Source organism: Suricata suricatta, chromosome 3 (genome assembly GCF_006229205.1).
Source record: "Suricata suricatta isolate VVHF042 chromosome 3, meerkat_22Aug2017_6uvM2_HiC, whole genome shotgun sequence".
Lineage (NCBI taxonomy): Eukaryota > Metazoa > Chordata > Mammalia > Carnivora > Herpestidae > Suricata > Suricata suricatta.
In genome coordinates, this window is record NC_043702.1 from 93,792,789 (window position 1) to 93,815,688 (window position 22,900).

General features: G+C 34.7%; 1 protein-coding gene across 1 annotated transcript in view; it reads left to right on the forward strand.

Annotated features, from left to right (window-relative positions):
* Window positions 1-22,900, forward strand: part of ACTR3 (actin related protein 3) — a 66,240-nt gene that overhangs the window by 42,034 nt on the left and 1,306 nt on the right. Inside the window, exons 6-11 of the mRNA XM_029934685.1 lie at window positions 466-573; window positions 5,639-5,782; window positions 7,733-7,906; window positions 17,692-17,784; window positions 17,979-18,104; window positions 21,170-21,253. Coding sequence (XP_029790545.1) covers window positions 466-573; window positions 5,639-5,782; window positions 7,733-7,906; window positions 17,692-17,784; window positions 17,979-18,104; window positions 21,170-21,253 — 729 coding nt within the window. The remainder of the gene's footprint in view (window positions 1-465; window positions 574-5,638; window positions 5,783-7,732; window positions 7,907-17,691; window positions 17,785-17,978; window positions 18,105-21,169; window positions 21,254-22,900) is intronic.

A 22,900-nucleotide genomic window follows, 5' to 3' on the forward strand; every position in this document is an offset into this window, starting at 1 on the left:
TTGACCATGAATAATACGAGTTTTGAACTGCGTGAGTCCACTAACATGGATTTTTTTTTATAAGTCTAGTGGAGTACTGTAAATGTGTTTTCCTTACAATTTTCTTAACATTTTCTTTTTTCTAGCTAGCTTTTTGTAAGAATACAGTTTATAATATAATATACAAAATCTCTATTAATCAACTGTTAGGTTATTGGTAAGGCTTCTAGTCAACAGTAGGTTATTAGTAGTTCAGTTTTGGGGGATTTAAAAGTTATACTTGGATATTCAACTGCCTGTATTGGGGGGTGGGTCAGTGTCCCTAACCTTGGTGTTGTTCAAGAGTCAATTGTACATTTAAAATTGAAGTACTCCATTGAAATAGTTTTTTTCTATTAATTCTTTGCCCTTGTTTCTTTTCTTTTTCTTTTTTTTGCCTGTCATAATTTGTGTGTGTGTGTGTGTGTGTGTGTGTGTGTGTCAAAGGCTGTTCTTGCCTTAGCTGCATCTTGGACCTCAAGACAAGTAGGAGAACGGACATTGACTGGTACTGTAATAGACAGTGGAGATGGTGTCACTCATGTCATTCCTGTGGTAAGACTATTTTACAATTACCAAATAGGACAGCAAATAACACGTCTGGCAGAAATAAATTATATGAATTAATACTACTTTTAGAAAATTTTAAATGTTATACTTTAAAAATCGGCTCTAATCTGGTCATTCAGCTTTAGCTGTATTTTGTTCAAATAATATTAAAATTCTATAAACAAATTCTGAAATCTTTATTTTGCTATAGGTTTGTACTGTAATTAGAAAATGATTCTAAAGATATTAGAAATTATTTCTAACTCATAATTAGGAAATGTTGGAGTAACTGGAATAGAAATATATTTTGCCTTTCTTTTCTTCAACCTGGAATTCTGTTTTCCTGTTGGATATGTCTGTGTGTGTATGTTAGCCACTTGATAGTTTCTGCTATCCTTAGTTAACAGATTGCAGTTGGGTATATAGGCTAACTAAATAGTTTATAATAAAGTTCATGGCTGTTAAAATTTTGGGAAATTATTTACTTATTTTTTACAATTAAATTCTATGCCCAATATTGGGCCGTGAACACATAGCCCCAAGATCAGGAGGAATCACATGCTCTACTGACAGCCAGCTAGGTGCCCCAGAAAAAAAATTTTTTTAATAAAAAGTTGAAGTTATGATTGTGCTTTATGGTTTGGATTTAGTAAAGGATATTAAGAAAAATACATCAGATAACATTTTTTCTGCCAAGGCGTTTGTGCTTCCAATTCGTAATGACAAATTAGGGTTTTTATTGTGCCTGGTACATTGAAAATGACCACTTGAATTCATACTTGATAATATTAGATGGATATACATATAAAGGTTTAGCTTTTCAAATAATGTTTACAGTATATTAGATGTCTTGTAAAGAATGAAATTATTTTGAACTTTTATTTTTTCATTTTCTCATACCTATTTTTTTTTATTTCTAATTTGTCCTGCAAAGAGAGGGTTTTACTTTTTTACTTTTTTTATTTTTTGTACTTATTAATAGTTTATTACCAAGTTGGTTTCCATGTAATACCCAGTGCTCTTCTCCACAAGTGCCCCTTTTTAATGGATCAGGCAACCTCTTGAGGATTACATCCTCAGGGTGACTTAGATTAGATGTCATAATTGACTCTCCCAATGTCATCATAATTTTGGTATTAATTGTCCCTTTTTTAGTAGCATCGTTCTTAAGATACAATTTATACAACATACAGTTCACCCATTTATAATGTATAATTCAGTGGGTTTTTTTATATTCACAAAGTGCATCCATCAGTGCAGTCAATTTTAGAACATTTTTATGACTCTAAAAAGAAACGCTCTATCCACTAGCAGTCACTCTCTCCTTGATAACCTTAGCCACTGGCAACCACTCACATACTTTCTGTCTCAATAGATTTGCCTGTTCTGGACATTTCACATAAATGGAGTCATAAACTTTGTGGTCTTTTGTGACTGGCTTCTTTCATGAAGCCTTAAGTTTTCAAGATTCATCCAAATTGTAGCATGTATAGTACTTCTATTATTATTATTGCTACATAATATTTCATTACATGGCTATGCCATGTAATATTTTATTGTATGGCTATGCCACATTTTATTTTGCCATTGGGGGATATTTTAATATCTTGGCAATTGGAATGTGTCCAGTATTTCATTTTTTTTATAGTTCAGTTTGGCATCATAATTTTCTTTCTTAGTGGTACATACACCTTAAAATTTTCATTTCAAATTCTTATTTGACCCTCAAAATCTGTTATGTAGGTTATATTATCCTTTGAGGACCTCTCTTTACCTATTTAAAATGAAAATAAATGAATTGCCTAAGATCAGCAAATAGTAGGTTATGGAGCTAGTATTTGAACTGGTTCTGGCTGACCCAAGTCTGAACATCTATACAATTAATCAGTAATATCAGTATCTTGATAATTTTCAATAGGAGGTAATTTTCAAATAGAAGTTATGAACATGAAAAAGAGGGAAATTTTGTAAAGATATAAAGAACTGGATGTTCCTGTTTTGGTACTCTTTTCCTTCTTTCTTTTGAATTAATGGAGTATTTTTTAATATTCTGTTTTATTTTCTTTACTGACTTTTTAGCTATGTTCTACTTCTTTGTTACTGTCATTTCTTTTTTTGTGGTGATTGCTCTCGAGTTTATTATAAACATCTTGAATTTGTAATTGAAGTGCAAATAATGTTCTAATGTTTCATAAGTAGGTACTGTACTTGTACTTCCTTTTGGAACTATAATTGTCACTCATTTTACTTCTACATGTTAAAAACTTACACTGTGTTATTACTTTGTTCCATTGTAAATAGCATATTAGTTTTGTTAGGGCTGCTGTAACAAGGTACCACAGACTGGCTCAAACAATAGAAAATTAATTTTTTCACAGATGGAGGTAATAAAGTCTGAGATCAAGTTGTTGGCAGGGTTAATTTCTTCTGAGGCTTCTCTCTGTGTCTTCTATCAAGATGGCCTAATTTTCTCCATTTATCTGTTCATGGTCTTCCCTTTGTGTCCTAATCTCTTAAAAATGTAAGACATATTAGATTAGGGCCAACTCTGATCATCTCATTTTAACTTAATTATCTCTTTGAAGTCCCTGTCTCCATATACAGTCACACTGTGAGGTATTGGATGTTAGCACTTCAACATGAGAATTTTGGGAGAGGCGGGACATGTCAGCCCATAACAAATCGTAATCTCTAAAAAAATAGGTTTCTTTCATATTTATGCACTTATCATTTCTAGGGCTTGTTTCCTTTATGAAGGTCCAGATTTCCATCTAGCCTAATTTCCTGTCAGAATGATGGTGATGGCCTTTAGCTTTCCTTAAAGTGCTAGTCTACTGACTATGAACTCTTACAATGTATGTACATTGTTTGAAAAACTATTCATTTTTGAAAGCTATTACTTGGTATAGAGTATTAGGTTGATAGCTTTTTACTTTCAGTAATTTAAAGATGTAGTTCTACTGTCCTTTTGCTTATACTGTTTCTGAAAATAAGTCTGGTATTATTCCTAAGCTTGTTTCTTTGTAATGTTTCTTCTTTGTCCGGCTGCCATCAAGATTTTCTTGTAATATATTCCTGGTCCACTAGTTTTTAGCAGTTTGTGATATATGTATTCTTCTGTTTTTTGTTGTTGTTGTTTTTTCTATTCTCCACGAAGTTTTTTGAGAGAGAGAATACCAGGTAGGCTCTGTACCGTGGGCGCGGAGACTGATGTGGGGCTGGAACTCATGAATTAAATGGTTCGTTATTGTCCTCATGTTTACTTTTTTTTTTAATTATTAGAGCAGTTAACTTAATTTGCTCTATCACATTTAGCATATATTTTTTAAATGCTCTTCTTTTTTTGTTTAATGTTTATTTTTGAGAGAGAGAGAGAGAAGATAGAGGGAAAGAGGGAGAATCTGAAGCAGGCTCCAGGTTCTGAGCTGGTTAGCAAAGAGCCTGACATGGTGCTTATGCTCACAAACCGTGAGATCATGAGTTGAGCTGAAGTTGTAGGATTAACCAACTGAACCCCTAGAATATTTTTTATTTCAGATGTTTTATTTTTCTTCATAGAAGTTCTCTTTGGGTCTTTTTTATCTTCCCTTTCTTTCCAACTTATGTTTCTATTGATCTTGTTCTTGTGGAATATATAGTAGTAGTTTTGGTGTCTTTGGCTATCAATGCTATTATCTTTGGTATTTCTTTTGCTTTTGCTTTTGATTTTTCTCCCAGTCATGGGTTGTATTTTCCTGTTTCCTTGCTTGATTATAATTTTTCATTAGGTACTGTATATTCACATTGTTGTGTCCTGGGTTTGGGGGCTTCTTAAAATATTTTGAGATTTCTTTCATGGAACACAGTTAAGTTACTAGGAATCATTTGATTCTTTTAGGAGCTCCTTTTAAGTGTTATTGAGCAAGTCTGGAATAGTCTTTTGTCTGGTTCTACTCTATCCTCACCCTACCCTTCTGAGGACTCTACTCAATGCCCTGTGTTTGAGATCTTTAAACTGTAATTAATGGGAAGGTAGACTGTTCCCAGCTATGCATAAGCTTTGGAGATTATTTTGTTTTCTCCTTTCTAGAGGTTCTTTCTCTGGTCTTGATGGCTTCCTAATATGGCTGTGGTGATTACTAGTCAGCTATCGTGTTACTTTTCACATCTCCAGAGTTTGTCAGTGCAGCTCCTTCCACTTCAGTAGTTTGACTTGGAAACTGTAGCAATTTTGACTCTCTTAAATCAAAACTCTGTATCCTTAACTTAATGAGACTCCCGGGCTCTGCTTGGGCTTTCCCTCCTGTTATTGCTGTGTGGGAACTCTCGGAGGCAGTGAGATGGGATGTTCCTAGCATTCATCTTGTTTCTCTCCTCTTGGGGAGCACTGCCCTACTCGACCTGTTGTTCACTGTCTGAAAACCTTTGTTTCATATCATTTGTACTGTTTTTTCTTTAAGGTGAGAGGATAAATCCAATCACAAATAATCTGTCATGGCCAGATGAGGACATCCCTAATATTCTTTGTTAATGAAATTTAATTTTGCTACATTACTTTTTGTACCTCTGACTCCTATCAGAAAATTTGGATTCATTGTATGGAATTTAGTTATTTGGCATTATGATGATGCATAGAATGCCTCAGCCTTGTGAAACTGGTACCTACATCAGTAGGAAAAAAGATAGTTTGTAGACTACAAATTTCCTGCAATGTTGTCTAAACTGTTTACTGAAATTATAAAAGGTTTTAAAATAATTTTCTATCTGGTCTAATATCAAAACATTTAATACTTCTGAAATTCGTTGTTTGTGCTGTTCAGTCAGTTCAGTCTTGGTTATAAACTCTTAGCAGTAAAAGAATAGATCTGAGTTACTGGCCATTCTTGTTCATAATATCTGTATAGTATTATAAATTATGTAATACAGTACTGTAAGGAATAGACTTGAGGAGTAAAGACTAGAAGAATCCTCCTGCGATAAAACAATACTTGAGACTATAAATATACCAACTTGGGAAATTAGTCTTTGTGATTAGTTACATTAACCTTGAAATCAATGCAAGTAAATGTGACACTTTTTTTTTTCCATCTAGGCCGAAGGGTATGTGATTGGCAGCTGTATTAAGCACATTCCAATCGCAGGACGAGACATAACATATTTTATTCAACAGTTGCTGAGAGACCGAGAAGTAGGAATCCCTCCAGAACAATCTTTGGAAACTGCTAAGGCAGTAAAGGTACAAAGTAATGATGAGAGTGTAATTCATTTAGAAATTAAAATCAAATTTTACAGTGTTAACATGAGAAACTGTTAGGTGAAGAACAGTACTTTAAAAAACCTTTTGTAAATCATTACTCTTAATTATGTGTATGTTTTCTCTGTATTTCTTGTAAATAACTTTTGGGGAATTATTAGCCTTGTGCCTGTTGTCTCCACATTTCACATTTGAGTCAAGAACATTTGTATACTTGAGCATACATTTCTATGATTATTCCCCATTGTAGAAATAATTAGTTCACTTCAGTGTCCTCTTGTCTCAGTTTCTTCACTGAATTCTTTATTTTAATCCTCATGGTTTTCTGTTGCAAAATTTTTTTTTTATGTAATTGGTTTCATTTGTCTATAGAATACAGGTGATGTTTGGCTCCAGTGATATGGCAAATAGAAGAATGTGAAAGCTATTTAAGGTGTTTTAATAATTTATATGTTACATTAAGTCTATCAGTGCTTTATGTAAACTATCAAAATATTTAGCATTGCTTTTTAAATTTCTCATTTGCCAGTGTACCTAAACATATTTCTGTGGGTTTGTCCTATGTTTTCAGTATGTGAAAGCAAAACTGCCCCAGCAGAAATAACTATTTATTTGCCTGTATTTGCATGATTATAGGGTTTCTTTCATTGTCAAAGCTTAGGAATGAAAAGGAATTCACTGTTTTTAGTAGTAAAGGAGTTACTGAATGGCTGATAAAACTCACCTCAATGGTGGCATCAAAATTAAATATGTAAAAAAATTAATATGAACATTACTGCTTTAACATCTTTGGGAAGTCTTTGGAATTTAAAGAAATGACAAGAGCACCAAGGATTTAAATCTAGAGAATACTGATGCTTAGTCTGAATGTCTTTTAAAACTTATTATTTCCATGTAATTGCTACTTCTAAGGTTTGAAGAAAGACCTATGGTAGCATAATCAGATTGTCCTTTGTATTCCAGTACTTTTTCCTTTTATGTCTTTTGATCATTAGTAATAATATTTGTAGCTGTCGTGGATTAGAATTCCTACTGTGCAAAAATAGGTGAAATGAGTGTGTCTGTGTGTTTTGAGAGAGAGAGAGAGAGAGAGAGAGAGAGAGCGAGAGAGAGAGAGAATGGGATGAGTAGAGACAGAGGGAGACAGAGACTCTCAGGCAAGTTCCATGCTATCAGCACAGAGCCTGATGTGTACTCAAACTCAGGATCTATGAGATCATGACCTGAACTAAAATCAAGAGTCAGTGCTTAACTGACTGAGCCACCCAGGCTTAAAAGGAAAAAAAAAACCAGAGATTTGGATTCAGGAGCCATAAATTGCAAATAGAATGTTATAACCCATAACATTTTTGAATTGCATTTTTGATAAAAAATTTTACCTAGAACGTAATCAGATATGGAACAATTTAGCACTGTAGGTGTTATAGTAAAAAAGAATAATTTATATTTTTAGTCATTTTTCTTTTGCTCATTTACTTAGACTATATTTAGTTTTGTTCCAGATAGGTATTAAGGATTAAGTATCTGTATTAATTTATGTGGTTATTCCAACTATTATTTACTCTCTGGTTCTTATGTATTTTATGTTTTCTTTTCTCTAGAATGCAAACTCCATTAATTACTGAAGTAGTTTAAAATGTTGAATGACATTAATGAATGTTTTCATGGAATAACATTGAGATAGTAGAGATGGTCTCTTCAGTTGTTCAAATCTTAATCAATTTATGTATGAAGCCAGGAATTGTATGTAGGAGATGAGACGAGCTTTTTATTTGTACAAGGCTACGACCATAACATAAAATTTTCTTCAGCTTAATTTCTTTATTTTCTGAAGGTGTTTGTTCATTTGATTCTTATTTACTGAAAATATGTCATTTTAATTTTCTGTAAACTAAAATGAGGAAATAATTACTCAGTTTTTTGTTTTTCTAGGAGCGCTATAGTTATGTTTGCCCAGATTTAGTAAAAGAATTTAACAAGTATGACACAGATGGATCAAAGTGGATTAAGCAATATACTGGGATCAATGCTATCTCAAAGAAAGAATTTTCTATTGATGTTGGTTATGAAAGATTCTTGGGACCTGAAATCTTTTTTCATCCAGAGGTAAGTTTTTTGTTTTTTGTTTTTTGTTTTTTTGGTTGTTTTTTTTTTTTTTTTTTTGTTAGATGGAATTGTTTTGAAATATTTGGCAGAAATTGTCAGTCAGCTATAGTATATTCAGGAAAGAGTTAATCTCAGGAACTTTCTTTTGTATACTAAAATACTATAGGGAATTAATCATTTTCAAGAGGAAAGATTGCCTATGTTGAAATAGGCTAAACAAGTTACTATTTTTCACACATTTAGGAAACTGACAATTGCCTTTTTAATATTTGTGGTTTATGTGAGGTCATGCAAAGAGGGGAGCCCTTAAAATTTATGACCATTTAAATCAATATTTTGAGATAAGTTCTAGAACTACCTCTGCCCTCATATAAAATGACCATTAGGCCAAAAATCTTTAGTGAACTATTGTAACAAAATATTATTAGCAAAATAGTTTTGTATCTCTATGAAATGCTAGTAATATACAAGTTTTATTAAATTAATGAAATATGTGTTTTAATAATGAAAAGTTCTAGTAACTTAGTATGAGAAACTTATATAAAAAATATTTTTAGTGTTTATTTTTGAAAGAGAGAGAGAGAGAGAGAGAGAGAGCGAGTGAGTGAGAGAGCGAGCATGAGCAAGGGGAGGGAAGAGAGAGAAAGGAAAACTCAGGATTTGAATCAGGCTCCAGGCTCAGCACAGAGCACGATGTGGGGCTTGAACTCCTGAACCATGATATCATTACCTGAGCCAAAGTGGGATGCTTAACTGACTGAGCCACCCATGCGCCTTGGTCAGAAACCTATTAATAAATTACATTAAATGCTTTTTGTGTTTATTGTACATTAAGAACAGTTTTTAAAAAAAAATACTGTTCTCTTAGCGAATAGTAAGTGAATACAATTTTCATGGTCTCAGTTTAAGTATTAAAAGATGAAAAATTATTTTATCTTTTACTGAGCTCAGACATTAAGGGAGATGAGTATCTAAACAGTTAGTTACTTTAATATGCATGGATCTGGGGAGGGCATAGGAACAAAGAACATCTAAGTCAGCTTGAGAGAACTATGGAAATTTCTTAGAGGAGGTAACAGATGAACTGTGACTTCAAAGATGAATAGGAATTTGTCAGGCAGGTGTGTTAGGGGAGCATGTTTCTGGCAGAGGAGATAGTTTGGGTAGAGAAGTCTGGGAGAGAAGAGAGCTGGATGATAGAAGTAGAAAGGAAAGGAGTGTTAGGAGATGGGTCCAGAAAGGTGTTCATGAGAGACTAATATGCACAGAAATGAGTTTACTGGATTTTGGAATTGTGCAGAAATCTTCAGTGCAAATGACACAGATTTATGAATGGTATTAGAAAGGTCACTCTGGCTACACTGGGTTGGATGAATTAGAACAGAGGTGTGAATTGTGTTGGAAACAGGTGAGTTTATTTGAGCTTTCCAGATGAAGGAGGGACTGGTAAGAACTCATTTGCAAGAATAAGGCTGAGGTTAGTTTTGTCTTTAAGAGGGATTACTCCAGCAGCGGTAAAGAGTTATGCATGCGTACAGGAAAATGTGGAGCTGGGAAGGGTAGACGGAGGAGCAGGCAGGTAGCTGAGGAAGTTCATTGTCACAGTGCATAATTTTATTTTTCATGAAGGGGAATCAAGTTATTGTGTTGGAAGAAGGAAATGGACGTATAGTTGAGGGCTGGGAGAGAACAATAACTTGTATGTTAATCATTAGTGAGGAGAATTGAGAGGGTAACTCTGTTCATAGTAGTGGAAGTTAGAGACTCAGAACTTTGAGTCATACAACAATGTTTTCCCTCCCAGGCAGTTGTGGGAAAGGAACAAAGGTTTTTGACAAGGCAGAGGTCAAAGCTTTGCAGGGTGTAAGAGCCTGAATCTGAAGGCCTGAATTATTTAGGGACAGTGAAGGATGTGGACAGGAATTGGAGATTATGATGAAGTGCAAATAGCTATAAATTGGGAGCAAAGGGGTGAGCCACCTGAAGGATAAGGTCAGACTAGTATGTGGGTGTTTTAAGGTTTTAGACAGCACATGTTCTCTCCAGTTTTTAAAATACAAATCAACAAAAGGATATATGCATATAGTTTTAAAAGTCAGATAATACTGACAGGCTTAAAACAAAAACAGCAGGTCCTCATCCCCTGCCCCTTTTTGTGCTCTGCAGAGCATCCAGGACCTCGCATATAGCCCTCGCCCTTGGCAATTACCTCCAGATTTTCACTTACCTGCCTGTCGTATGACATATCAATGTAAATAATGTATCTGCTAACTTCCTTTTAGGTTAGTTGGTATTTTTCTTAGACCCTCTTCGTTTGGCCTGTTATGTTCTAATTATTGGCTTACTCAGTTTTATAGTATTTATGGTATTATACCTGTTAATGTTTTTTTGCTTTTGAGATGCTATTGTAATTATTTTTTTATTTTACAATTGAGCTTTTCCTAAATTTTTGCCTCATATCTTCATTTGTTTTATTTTCTGTTTGTTCATTCTTTCATTTATTCATTGAAGTTGTAATTAACTGTCTGGTTTTACAAGATCTGGAAGGGATCCTGCAGTGGGGGGGTCTCAATCTTTCTATATAGAGAATTTTAACATTTAAAAAAAAAAATCTCGTTTTACTTTTCCTTGTGTGGTGTCTTATACTTTAAATTTTGGGGACTTCTGAAGGTTCTACGGGATGATATGCCCCCTCTGAAAGCACTTAGTAAAAATATTTTTTTAATGTTTATTTATTTTTATTTTTGAGAGACAAAGAGCATGAGGGGGAGGTAGAGAGAGAGGAAGGCACAGAATCTGAAGCATGGAAGCTCTTACGCTATAACATTCCTTTTTTGTCTTCCAAACAGAGTTGAAGTATTTTGTTCATTTTTACTTATTTCTTCTTTTTGTCCTTGGACATTTAACTTTCCTTGTAATTTCTTTATGTCATTTTAGTAGTGATTCAAGAAGATGGAGAGAAAGGTAACCACGTAGCTGGAAGTGAGGTCAGATTTTCCTCTGGGGCCATGTATATGTGATTCTTGAAGTAGAAATGGATTAAGGATCACTTGGGTTAAGGAGCATCAATTGAAGTTGAAATGCTGAAGACAAATACTAAGCCTTCAAGTTGAGGACAGGAATTAGAGTACTGCAGAAGATCCAGAACCAGAGTCTTAGCCTACAGAATCATTACCATGGGATCCATAAGGCAATAGGAGATAAGAGATATCTTGGATTTTAAAGGAGAACCATTTGAGTAGAATACTCTTTACAGACATCTTCCGCTAATGTCTTGAAAGTCTTAAAAACCCTGAGACATTAGATATATAAAGAAACTCTGATGTTTTGGTTGTCATGCTGCTTAGGAAAGGGATAGTTGTTTGGATATGAGTTTCTAATATTTCATATATAATTTTTCCATTTATATAATTTTTTCATTAATTTAAGAAATATTTGATATATGAAGTTTTCTTAAGATTTTTAAAAACTTTGTACCATCTTAAAAAAATTTTTTTTTACATTTATTTATTTTTGAGAAACAGAATGAGACAGAGTGCAAGTGGGGGTGGGGCAGAGAGAGAAGGACACGCAGAATCCGAAGCAGGCTTCAGGCTCTGAGCAAGTGTTCAGCACAGACCCAACATGGGACTCAAACCCACGAACTGTGAGATCATGATCTGAGCTGACGTCATATGCTCAACTGAGTCATGCAGGCACCCCAAAACTTTGTATCATCTTTTACTCTCCATAGCACTTTTTTTCTTTGAAAATAATTTTTGGTGTGAGAAATCTGTTTTTCTTCTTTTTCATAGTTGTTTTATAGGATCAGTTATTAATATATGCACATTGTTTCAAAGCCCTAGTTACTTAAATTCTGACAAAAACTAGGAGTGCCCTGGATACTCATATGCGCCTCTCCCTATTTTTTCCCTGCGAGGTGAGCACTTCAACCTTCTGTAGTTGTAAGTTTTGGTGATCGCCTCCACAGCTACAGATTGCTTTGGTGACCTCGCACCTTCCAAGTTATTTAGTTTCTATGGAAGATGAGGATTGTCTTCTCTCCCCTTCTTTTGTCCCCAGAACAAACAGTACTTTTTCATACCCTTTTGTCACAATAAATACATTATAATTTCAGTTAGGTGAAAATTCAGTGCTTATTACATTTTTGTCAGTACAAATTTGAATCAGCTCTGAGTCATGTAGTTTATCATGAAATATTTCCTGTCCTATTTTATATTTTGTTTTCCATGGAAAACAGTAAGCTGTTTGCTTAGTTTAAAAAATGATCCTTAATTCACCTCTAAACTCTATCCACCAATTTTATAACTGTCTTGACAGGGTATTCAGATGAAGAGGTTTTTTTATCATCAATTTAGATTTCCAGAGCCTCTTCCCATCCCAGTCTGAAACTGTTTCCTTTTGTACCTGCTATAGAGTTGTCCTGTTCTGTCACCATCATTGTGAGGATTCCTGTTGCCTCTCACTTTGAGTCTTCTCCCTTCTATCTCGTATCTTTTTCTGTCTTTATTTTGGTGGGGATCATTTGCCAGTGAGGTTCCTGGTAAAAAGGGTACATGAGGGCTGAAAATTTCAAGACCTTGCAGGTCTGAAAATGTATTCATTTTTATCTTCACATCTGTCTGATAATTTGAGTATAGAATCTTAGATTGTAAATCATTTTTCTTCAGCCTTCTGAAGCCTTTGTTCAGTTACCCATTACTACTTGAAGTCAAAACTGTTCTGATTTCTAAACCTTATATAGGACCTGCTTTTTTTCTTTCTAGCTGCTTGTAGATTGTCCCTTTGTTCCCGTGGCATTCTGATGTGCTGTTTTCTCTTCTAGTTGCACTTCATCTTTTTATTTACTCTCTAGATGTTTCTTCAGTTTTACCTTCTGAACCTTCTAACATACCTAATTTTCAAGGGCTTCCCCTATGTCTGTTTTTGAATGTTCCTTTTTTATGTTGCTCTGTTCTTGTTTCATGGATGTGTACCTTCTGGTTCTCTGAGGATATTAGTCTAGGGCTTTTGAAGTTTTCTTCTTTGTGTATTGTCTCTTTCTTCCAGATTACCTTTCTCTTTGTTTTGATTCCTGTGTTTTCCATGCTAGAGATTTTTTGGGAGCCACTCAATTTAAGTAGGGGGACACTAAAAACCTGATTGGAAATCTGAGCTTTGTGGGTGTAGGGCCTGTTGGCCTTTCTTTGTAGAAAGCCCTATGTGTGTTCCCTTAGATCATATCAGGTAATCTGATTCCCAGGAGGATTGCTACCTGGAGGGCAAAGGTTGGCAGCCAAATGGGCAAGAGGGTCGGCATTTGCGTGTCACCATTAGGCTGTATACCTTCATTTAAAACCCCCCAGCTTTCATTCTTTCTAGCATGTGTAAGAGTCCCAGGGCCAATCAATTCTCCTTATAGAATAGATAAGCCAGCTTGCTCCTTGGATGAGGAGGAGGCCTTTGATAGACTTCTTTGTGTGGGATTTAGGACTTTAATTGTTCTTCACAGACATTTTCAACCAGTGTTCCTCCCTGCCCTCCTTCTACCTCCATTGCAGTGCTAACAGGTACAGCCAGTTCTGTAGGGGGAGGGAGGAGGGCTGGTGAGAGAAAACAGCCTTATTCTTGGCTTTCCCTACTGATGACTTACTCAGTGTTTTGGAGGGAGTGCAAGGTCTTGTCCATCTGCTTTCCAGATTCTAGTTTGCCAAATTTTGTTGCTGTTTCTTCCTGTTCTCTTCTCTCCATACATTTGGGATTATGCCTTTTTAATAAATTATCTTTATTGGTGCTTTTAGTATAGAAAACAAGATGAGGTATGTGTGTACAGTTCATCATGTTTTGCAGAATAGACCCCCCCTTTTTTTTGTATCATATGAACTGTGTCACTTCCCAAGTGAATTTTAAGATTCTGTCTTGGGTAGTTCTAGATTTTTCCATGCCAGAGTTCCTCTTGTCATTTGAAGAATTCACTGTGGTTTTTGTTTTGTCTAGACAAAAGTATAGGTATCTGAACTTGAACACTGATGATAAACTGTTTGAAAGAGTAAGGGTGTTCATTTTAGGAATTGCTAATTTTTTTGCAAATTCTTGAACTGTTTTTAAAAGGAAGAGGCTTGGCACTTTGGTTTTTTTTTTTTTTTTTTAAGGAAATTTAATTTTTTTGCCAAAGTTGTTTGGACTGCTTTGTTTACTTTGAGAGTATTCTCTGTAAATTTTTCAGAAGAGAGAAAAAATACTCTTCTTTTGATAGCCACATGTAGTAGTATTAAGACATGATCAGAGGACAGAAGCAGCACCAATCCTTTTGCTGAAAGTGAAAGCAAAGGCCTAAAAATATGCAGAGTAGGGACCCTTGGTTGAGCCTATTAATATTAAAGTATTAAATAAATTGCAACAATTTATTGAATTCTTAACTCTTTTCCTTCATTTATTTACTAAGTATTCATTGCTTGCTTCTTCACTACATATTACTCTGCACATTCTCACGTGGGTTCTATATAGCACAGTAGTCACCAAGCATTTTGTAAAGATCTGTTCAAATCAGACTTCATTTCTTTCTAAATCAGAATCTCTGTCAGTGGATCCAGGGTATATGAATATTTAAAGGTTGTATAAATTCTATCTTTTGTATATTCCTGATTAAAAATTGCTAGGAGAGAGGCATAGCACAGGAATGAATGACACTATCCCTGCCTTCTTCTTGCTTTGTTATAGCAATTGAAGTGTCAAAGAGGTTTGGGAAAGAATTATGTGAAGGTTAATCCCTTGAGTGTATGCTCCTGTGTGTGTGTGTGTGTATTATTTAGGTAAATACTAAGGAGTATGGCTAACAAAAGACAGTGTAGAGAATTTGTAAGTTCTATATTAATAAGTTGATGAGATACTATAGACCATATTTTCTATCAAATTGTTAATGTTCTGTATTCACATTTTGGGGATTAACTCTCATGACAGGTTCTCAGGTTGAAGTATCATTATGGGATCATAAAAGCATGTTTTGAGAATTAAAGTTTCCTTAGAGATTTCATAGACGAAAGCCTAGAGAGATGGTTATATAGATCACAAAATGAAATTTTCAGGATTCCAATTCTGTTACTCATTCCAGTTAATTGTGAACTGAGCCATTCCCTGCCTGCAAACTAAGATTGTCTGAAAATGGCATACAGAGCCAGCTCAGTGGGGTCATATTCTCCCATTTTCCCACAGGATGCAATATGGACTGCCTTTAACAGATGGGACAAATAGTCTGTATTTTGGATTTTCAAGCCTCACTATGAGTCCCATTTCTATACCCATTTCTTAGGTATTCATTATTGCTTAGGGATTCGATATCCCTGTTAGGGCATGCTTCAAACAGATAGATGTTGGCTGCCGTTTGGTTTTTTATTATGATAATAGAGGTCAGTAGACTCTTTGTTAGTGATATTCTACTTTATCTAAATTAAAATATTTTGTAGCATTTTGCTTCATCACTTAAGTAACATTAAGTCTCTTTTCATTATATGCCCAGACTCTAAATAACTTAAAACTAATTTTAAAAACTGGAAAAAATTGACACATGCTTAAGAGTTATCTGTCAGTCAAGTTTTAGAATCAGTTTAATGAACAAAGGAATTTTGTCTCCCATTGTGAGAGGCCAAGAAACGTGGTTGGCAACTCATTTTCTAGACAGTACTTTAAATTTTATTCATTTTAATGAAATATACTTGTTTATTTTAACAAATTAGGCTAACTTTTGACCTTTTAGTTTTAGCTAGGAAAAAACCCCATCTAGCATTTCCTTTCCAATTTAAAGAGTAATACATGGCCACTTACATAGATTTTTGAAAAGTTCTAGTAAACTGAGATCTTTGTTTCAAAATACAAGTTGAATTCTGAGATCTAGCATTCAAAAACTATTTTATGGGTGCTGAGGTGGCTCAGTTGGTTGAGTGTCTGACTCTTGATTTTGGCTTAGGTAATGATCCCAAGGTCATGAGATTGAGGCCCGCATCTAGTTCATTGTAGCTCAGCACTGAGTGTAGAGACTACTTAAGATTTTCTTCTCTCTCTTCCTCTCTCCCTCTCTCTTTCCCTCCCTCCTTTTCCTCTTCCCCCCACCCTTCTCCCTGTTCTCTCTCTCAGATTAAAATAAAGTTAAAAGAAAAACTGTTATATTTTGTAGTTCTTCTAAGGAAATCTAGAAATATACGTACAGCATGCCACAGGCATGCATATAAAAATAAATGACGGGAAGAAAAGAAACCTTCCCTAATACTGTTTCTCCTTGTATAAGGCCTGTTGTATGTAAAGATTGTTTTTAAAATTTTATTATTTTTAATCTACTTCTGTTTCAATAATGATTTAATTTGTCAAACGACTTTCCATCTCGAACTTACCTAACCAGTAAAAAAAGGTGTTGCATAATACATGTACATTCCATTCCAAATAAATACATACTAATATTAATATTTATCATACTGAGATCTTATTTTAAGAAATAAAGTATTCCCTTCCTCAGACCTTTTTGTTTCTCTGTTTGGTTTTCATTCTTTCTTTTTCTCCTAAGGATGGTTGTCATAAACTTAGTATATATCCAGCTCATGTTTTTAACAATGCGTATATTCACAAAAACATACATTAAAAACAATTTTTAACGTTTATTTATTTTTGAGAGAGATAGAGTGTGTGTGTGTGCGTGTGTGTGCATGCATGCATGCATGAGCAGGGGAGGGGCAGGGGGGCGGGGAGAGAATCCCAAGCTGGCTTCATACTCTCAATCCAGAGCCCACTGTGGGGCTCGAACTCATGAACTATGAGATCATGACCTGAGCCGAGGCTGGTCTCTCAACCAACTGAGCCACTCGGGAACCCCCAAAACATACATTTTAAAAAGATTTATATGTGTGTGTGTGTGTGTGTGTGTGTGTGTATAAAATTATTCAAATTTTTTTGACGTTAGCTTTTTAAAAACTTCTGCTTTTGAGTGTCAGCTATTTGGAAATAGTTTGAATGTAGTATATCATGATGTAACTACACAGTTTACTCTCATTATTCATAGTAGTTCTCTGTAAAGTTGCTTTGAACACCAAATTGGTGAATACTAAACCGTTGTTCATATCGGAAATACAGGGTTAGGTCCTGTGAGCTTTAGGTTACATTTTTTGTCAACTGAACATACAATATAACCTTGTTTTATTTGTGTTTCTGTTTAAAGACACATGAATATGTATTGTCAGTCATTAGCATTGAACCCATGGCCAACATACCTGTAACTCGTGCTTGAGTGAAGCTTATCCAACCTTATATTTTCTCCATAACATACGTCACAGCCTTCTCAAGCTTAGGAACAGAAGATAGCCCTTTGGCGCTCCTGTGGTTGGAGACCATTTTAAAGAGCAAAATCACCCACAAAGATGTGGAAACTGTGACAGTACCTATATTGTGAAAACGACACTTATAGTATAAAAGGTGAAATGAGAAGGCTGAGCATTTCCTTCTTTGCCCTCAACTATAAATGTGTTGATAAGTTCAGAATTTTGCAGCTTTGCTATGTGCCTGCCCACAGATTTTTATCAGCTCATAGTGTATGCATGGCTTTACATTTTTGCTGTTCTGATGGTTGTGAAATGGTATATATCATCATTGTTACAATTTGACTTCTGCAATCTCTGTTTCAGTGTCTAATTTTGAATTAGAGACCAGAATTTATGGTTTATAAAAATTCTTTTGTTTTTGAACTGAAGACATGCTTACTGCTTTATTGTGATATCTGTCAGTAGTGATCTAATCTCTATCGTATAACTACCTTTACTTTTCAGTTTGCTAATCCAGACTTTACTCAGCCTATCTCAGAAGTTGTAGATGAAGTAATTCAGAATTGCCCTATTGACGTCAGACGTCCTCTCTACAAGGTCAGTATTTACAGTAAGATTGTTATTCAGAGTCATACTTTTAAAAACTTAATTTTTGGTCTGTTCTTGAATATGAAATTTAAAACTCTCTTCAAAAGACTCTGATAGGATTTTAGTATTGTTTCTTATGTCTTTAAAAATATTTTCTTTTTAAATAAAAGTCAATACTTATTTATTTTTCTTCACCAATATAGAATATTGTCCTCTCTGGAGGTTCAACTATGTTCAGGGACTTTGGACGTCGCTTGCAAAGAGATTTGAAAAGAACCGTAGATGCCAGGCTGAAACTAAGTGAGGAATTGAGTGGTGGCAGATTGAAGGTTGGTTTATCGGTTATTGGTGGGAGGGCTGAGGCTTCCTTGATGCCTGTAATGGTGATGGGAGATGTCTGCCAACTTTTGCTTTAATTTAGAAAAGTAAGAGGCCTCTATCAGGCAGTCTAATGGAAAGTGGTATTAATACTACAGATTCAGATCTATGATATTCTTGGTCATTTGATTCCTCTGGGCTATTATCTGCATTCCTGGAAAGTAGTCTGTGTGAGTGACATTTTTTCATACCTCTCTCACAGATAACATATATAGAGCAGATTTCTTGCATACTCCAAGGATAATACCCCTTAGGGATCTACACAATTTTAAATACTCTTCTGGTAGTACACTAAAGCTGAGTTGAGAGGGAAGCTGATGCTGTGGGATCAAGCCTGCTTATACAGACTGACCCTACCCCTCCTGCCCTCCATAGCAGCTCGAGTGTAAAATCAAATTGGTGGTTCAGCAGGAAAAAACTTTTCTTTTACATGTCCTGGATTTTGGGGTTCACTGTCAAAATCAGAATTAATATTAAATTCTCCTATGTTTGCTTTCTGTATTCATGAGACAGATTTTCAGTAAATTTTATGTTTCATCCTTATTCAGTGTAGACGATTGAAGTAAAACATTGATTTAGAGGGTATGTTGCTAAATAAAAATACATTTTTTTCAACTTGGAAAATTATCAAGAATGAGGGCTTCATCTGAGACTACTAGAAGTCAAACATTCAAAATTACTTAGAAGTCAAACATAGTACTCTGGGGTTTGCTGCTTGTTTAGAAATTGCATGACAGCTGACTGTTTTCACCCCCTAAATTCTGGTTATCTTAAACCTGCCCCTCAGAGCACAGAATAAAGTATGTTTAAGTAGTTGTTTAGTTTATAATGACTCATTATAGAGACATGAAATGAAACTGGAAATGCTGTTTTTGTGTGTAGAATTTTAATAAAGTGAAAAGTTACCATTTTTACGCTTCTTGTACATTTCAAAATAAATGAAGATTTTTTTTCCCCCCTCAGTGATGTCAGCTGTATGGACATTAAATGATATAGGAAAAATCCCATTTACTGGAGATCTCTTGCCTGTCTTTTTCTTTTATTTGATGTTTTATGGCTTTTCATAACATTATTATAGATCTGTCTCTACATCTGGCTTTATTCCCTTTCATTCTGTAATCTTTAATGCAACTAAAATAGCTTTCTTTAACAGAAACAAAATTAGCCATTTTTTATGACCTGTAAGTTTTTAAACTTTTTATTTTGAAATAATTTCATACATAGTGAAAAGTTATAAAACCTAGTGGAAGGAATTCTGATAAATTGTTTGTCTAGATTCCCAAAATGTTAGCATTTTATGTTTCCTTTATTCTGTATCTAAATATATGAACACATCCGTGTATACACACATTTTTCTGAATTATTAGAGAGTGAGTTGAAAATATAATTGTCCATCACCTCTAAGTAAGTTAGTGTGTATTTCAGGACATTATACTTGTTAAAATCACAGAATTAACCTTTATACAATATATAATCTAGTTATAGACCTGATTCCTGGTTTGCCAGTTCTTCCTTTATTGTCCTTTATAGCAAAAGAAAAAAAAAATTCTGGTCTAGAATCCAATCCAAGATCACATTGTTTGAATTTTTATGTCCTTTCAGTCTAGAACAAATTCTATGTCTTTTTTGTCTTTTTAAGCCTTAGTGTTTTTGAAGAATATAGGCTGTTTATTTTGCAGAATGTTTCTCAATTTGGGATATATCCTCATGATTAGTTAGGTTCAGATCATGTACTTGTGGCAGTAGTATCACAGAATTGATGCTGTATCCTTTTTAGTGCATTGTATCACTAGACACATAGTATAATTTGTCCCAGGTGTTAATTTTGATCAGTTGGTTAATAGAGTTGTGTTTGTTAGGTTTCTTTATGAAGTTTTTTTTATATTTAATAAGAATATTATGAAAAGACACTTTCAGACAGTATAGCTATCCTATTTCTTACCAAACTTTCAGCCACTGGTTTTAATATCCATTTTTCTTTTCTAAAATAGTTGTCACTGTGGTAGTTGCCAACTGGTATTTTGTAAATTCCAATCATTCCTTCTGTGTTTTTAAATCTCATTTTACTGTAAGGAAGAGTTGTTCCTTCTCATTCATTCATTCAGTAATATTTCTGTGAAAACCTGATTTCTCATATTATTGTATAATTTAATATTGTGATATAATATCAACATATCCTTAATACTATTAATATCTTTAATTTTGATGCTCAGATTTTCTCAGATTTTGCCAGTGGGAGCCATGAAAGATGGCTCTATCCTTTTGATGTAGTGCTAGTATTCTTTAGGTGCTTTGTTACTCCTTGACTCAGAATAATTCAGGTTCATTGTGCCATTTTGATTCCTTTTTGTGGAAACTATTAGGTAACCAAGTTTTGGATACTAGTTAGTTCACTATTACTGAGTCACTGCTTCAGACCTGGGCAGACAACTAGGATGTGTTTGTGTGTGCATGTGCACGCACACACACATACAACCTGTGTCTAGTTTTGTATAAATTTATATAAATTTAAAACTCTGAATGTATACAGATACTGCCCATTCCAGAATACCAGAGGTCCATTCTAGCCTTCTTTTCCATATTTGTAATGCTGTGCTCTCTGACAGTAAGAAACTTGGCTTCCATTATGTACAGTATATTTATGTTTTTGCTCAAATCTGGAATATGTATATAGTACTTTCAGAATTGTTAATCCACACCACTGTGAGAAATATACTAACTGGCATTCAACATTTACTTAGTTTTTATCTTAAGCCAGAGTGCATAGTCCTAATACTGTGTTCACAAGTTACTTGGGTTAGTCGCTTTCCTCACTTCAATGTGGTTGTTTTTTATTTTTTAAAAATTAGCTTTATTTGTTTCTGTTGTGTTCTGTTTTGCCTTACGTGTGTGCTGTTAAAATTTTATTATTTTGGGGCATGTGAAACATTACATTTTTATGTATGTACATTTAAAGTTAATATAGAAATTGTTACTTGAATTTACTATTGAACTGCTCTTACTGTTTCATTTTTAGCCAAAACCTATTGATGTACAAGTCATTACACACCACATGCAGCGATACGCAGTTTGGTTTGGAGGGTCGATGCTGGCTTCCACGGTAAGATACAGCTTACATTTAAAGTGTGGTTTTTCAGATAGGAGAATTCACCAGTACTTCTATAATTAAAAAAAAATTTTAATGTTAATTTATTTTGAGAAAGAGAGACCGTATGTGTGCAAGGGGAGAGAGGCACACAGAGAAGGAGAGAGAGAATCCCAAACAGGCTCCCTGCTTTCAGTGCAGGTTTGGAAGCAGGGCTCCATCTCACAGACTGTGAGGCTGTGACCTGACCGGCTGAGCCAGGCAGGCACCCCAGTGCTTATACAGTATGGAAGAACAAGGGAAGTTCCTTTACATTGCATCTGTATATTGCTTGAGCAGGTTTTAAGATTCATCCGCCACCGCACACACACACATAGTATTTTAAAAAGTAGAAGTCCTTTGGATATTATTTTTTTGCTTGCTAGACTTTTTTTCTAGTGAGCATGTATGGTTTGAAAATTTGTAGAGAAATTTCTTTTAACCTTGTGATAATATAGATATCAGAAGGTCATTGTTTTTTCTGTGCAAGTATTTAAAAGCATTAAGATCATTGCATAGGAAGCACGGTGTTCAAAACTTAATAAAAGGAATTGTTCTAAGAGCTCACTTCCCAAACCAAAACATCTCAAAATCCCTTCAAAAGATAATTTAACATCATTAGTCTATTAAATATTGGTGCTTTATCCTGTAGTGCACCGAGTATTAAATAAAATAAAGAAGCTTTAATCTCAATTACTGAATATTATACATGCTTGGATTTTTAAAACCATTTACAATGAAGAAGTAAAAATTATTTTCGTCCCTAATTTTAGTCATCTTCATTTGTGCCATATAACTTGTTTGAAGTTTGACCTTTGAGAAAGGAGTTAACAGAGAGAGAGAGCCTCTGTCCATACCTTGAGTGAGGAAAGCAAGTTGATCTAGAAGTTTTTGTATATGACTAATAGGAGTTTACCTATATTTTAGATTTAATGATGCTCTTTTAGATTATTGATTAATTGTGCAGTGGGGGGAAGCCTCAGCAGAATAGTCTGGGCTTTTGAGAATCCACCTGCCAGTCTTTAGAATTTCAAAATTATACTAAGGTTGGGGGGATGTGTGTTAGGACATGTGTTAAATGCTACTTTTCCTTTCTGATTAAGAATTATAACTGACTTCAAGTCAAAGTTGCTAGAATTTTTAAGCTTTGTTCAAATATTGAGATAGGTTAATAGTAAAAATTTTAGATTTAACAAATTATTTTATTAAAAATTTTTTTCAATGTTTATTTGAGAGAGAGAGAGAGAGAGAGAGAGAGAGAGAGAGAGAGAGAGAGAGAGAGACAAAGGAGTGGGGGAGGGGCCGAAAGAGAGGGAGACACAGAATCTGAAGCAGGCTCCAGGCTCTGACACAGGATGCAAATTCAGAACTGTAAGATATGATCTGAGTTGAAGTCGGACACTCAACCAACTAAGCCACCCAGGCGCGCTACAAATCTATTTTAAAGCATATTGGGGGCATCTGGGGGCTCATTTGGTTGAGCATCCGACTTCAGCTCAGGTCATGATCTCACAGTTTGTGGGTTTGAGCCCCACATCAGGCTGAGTACTGACAGCTCAGAGCCTGGAGCCTGCTTCAGATTCTGTCTCTTCCTCTCTCTGCGCCCCTCCCCCACTCATGCTC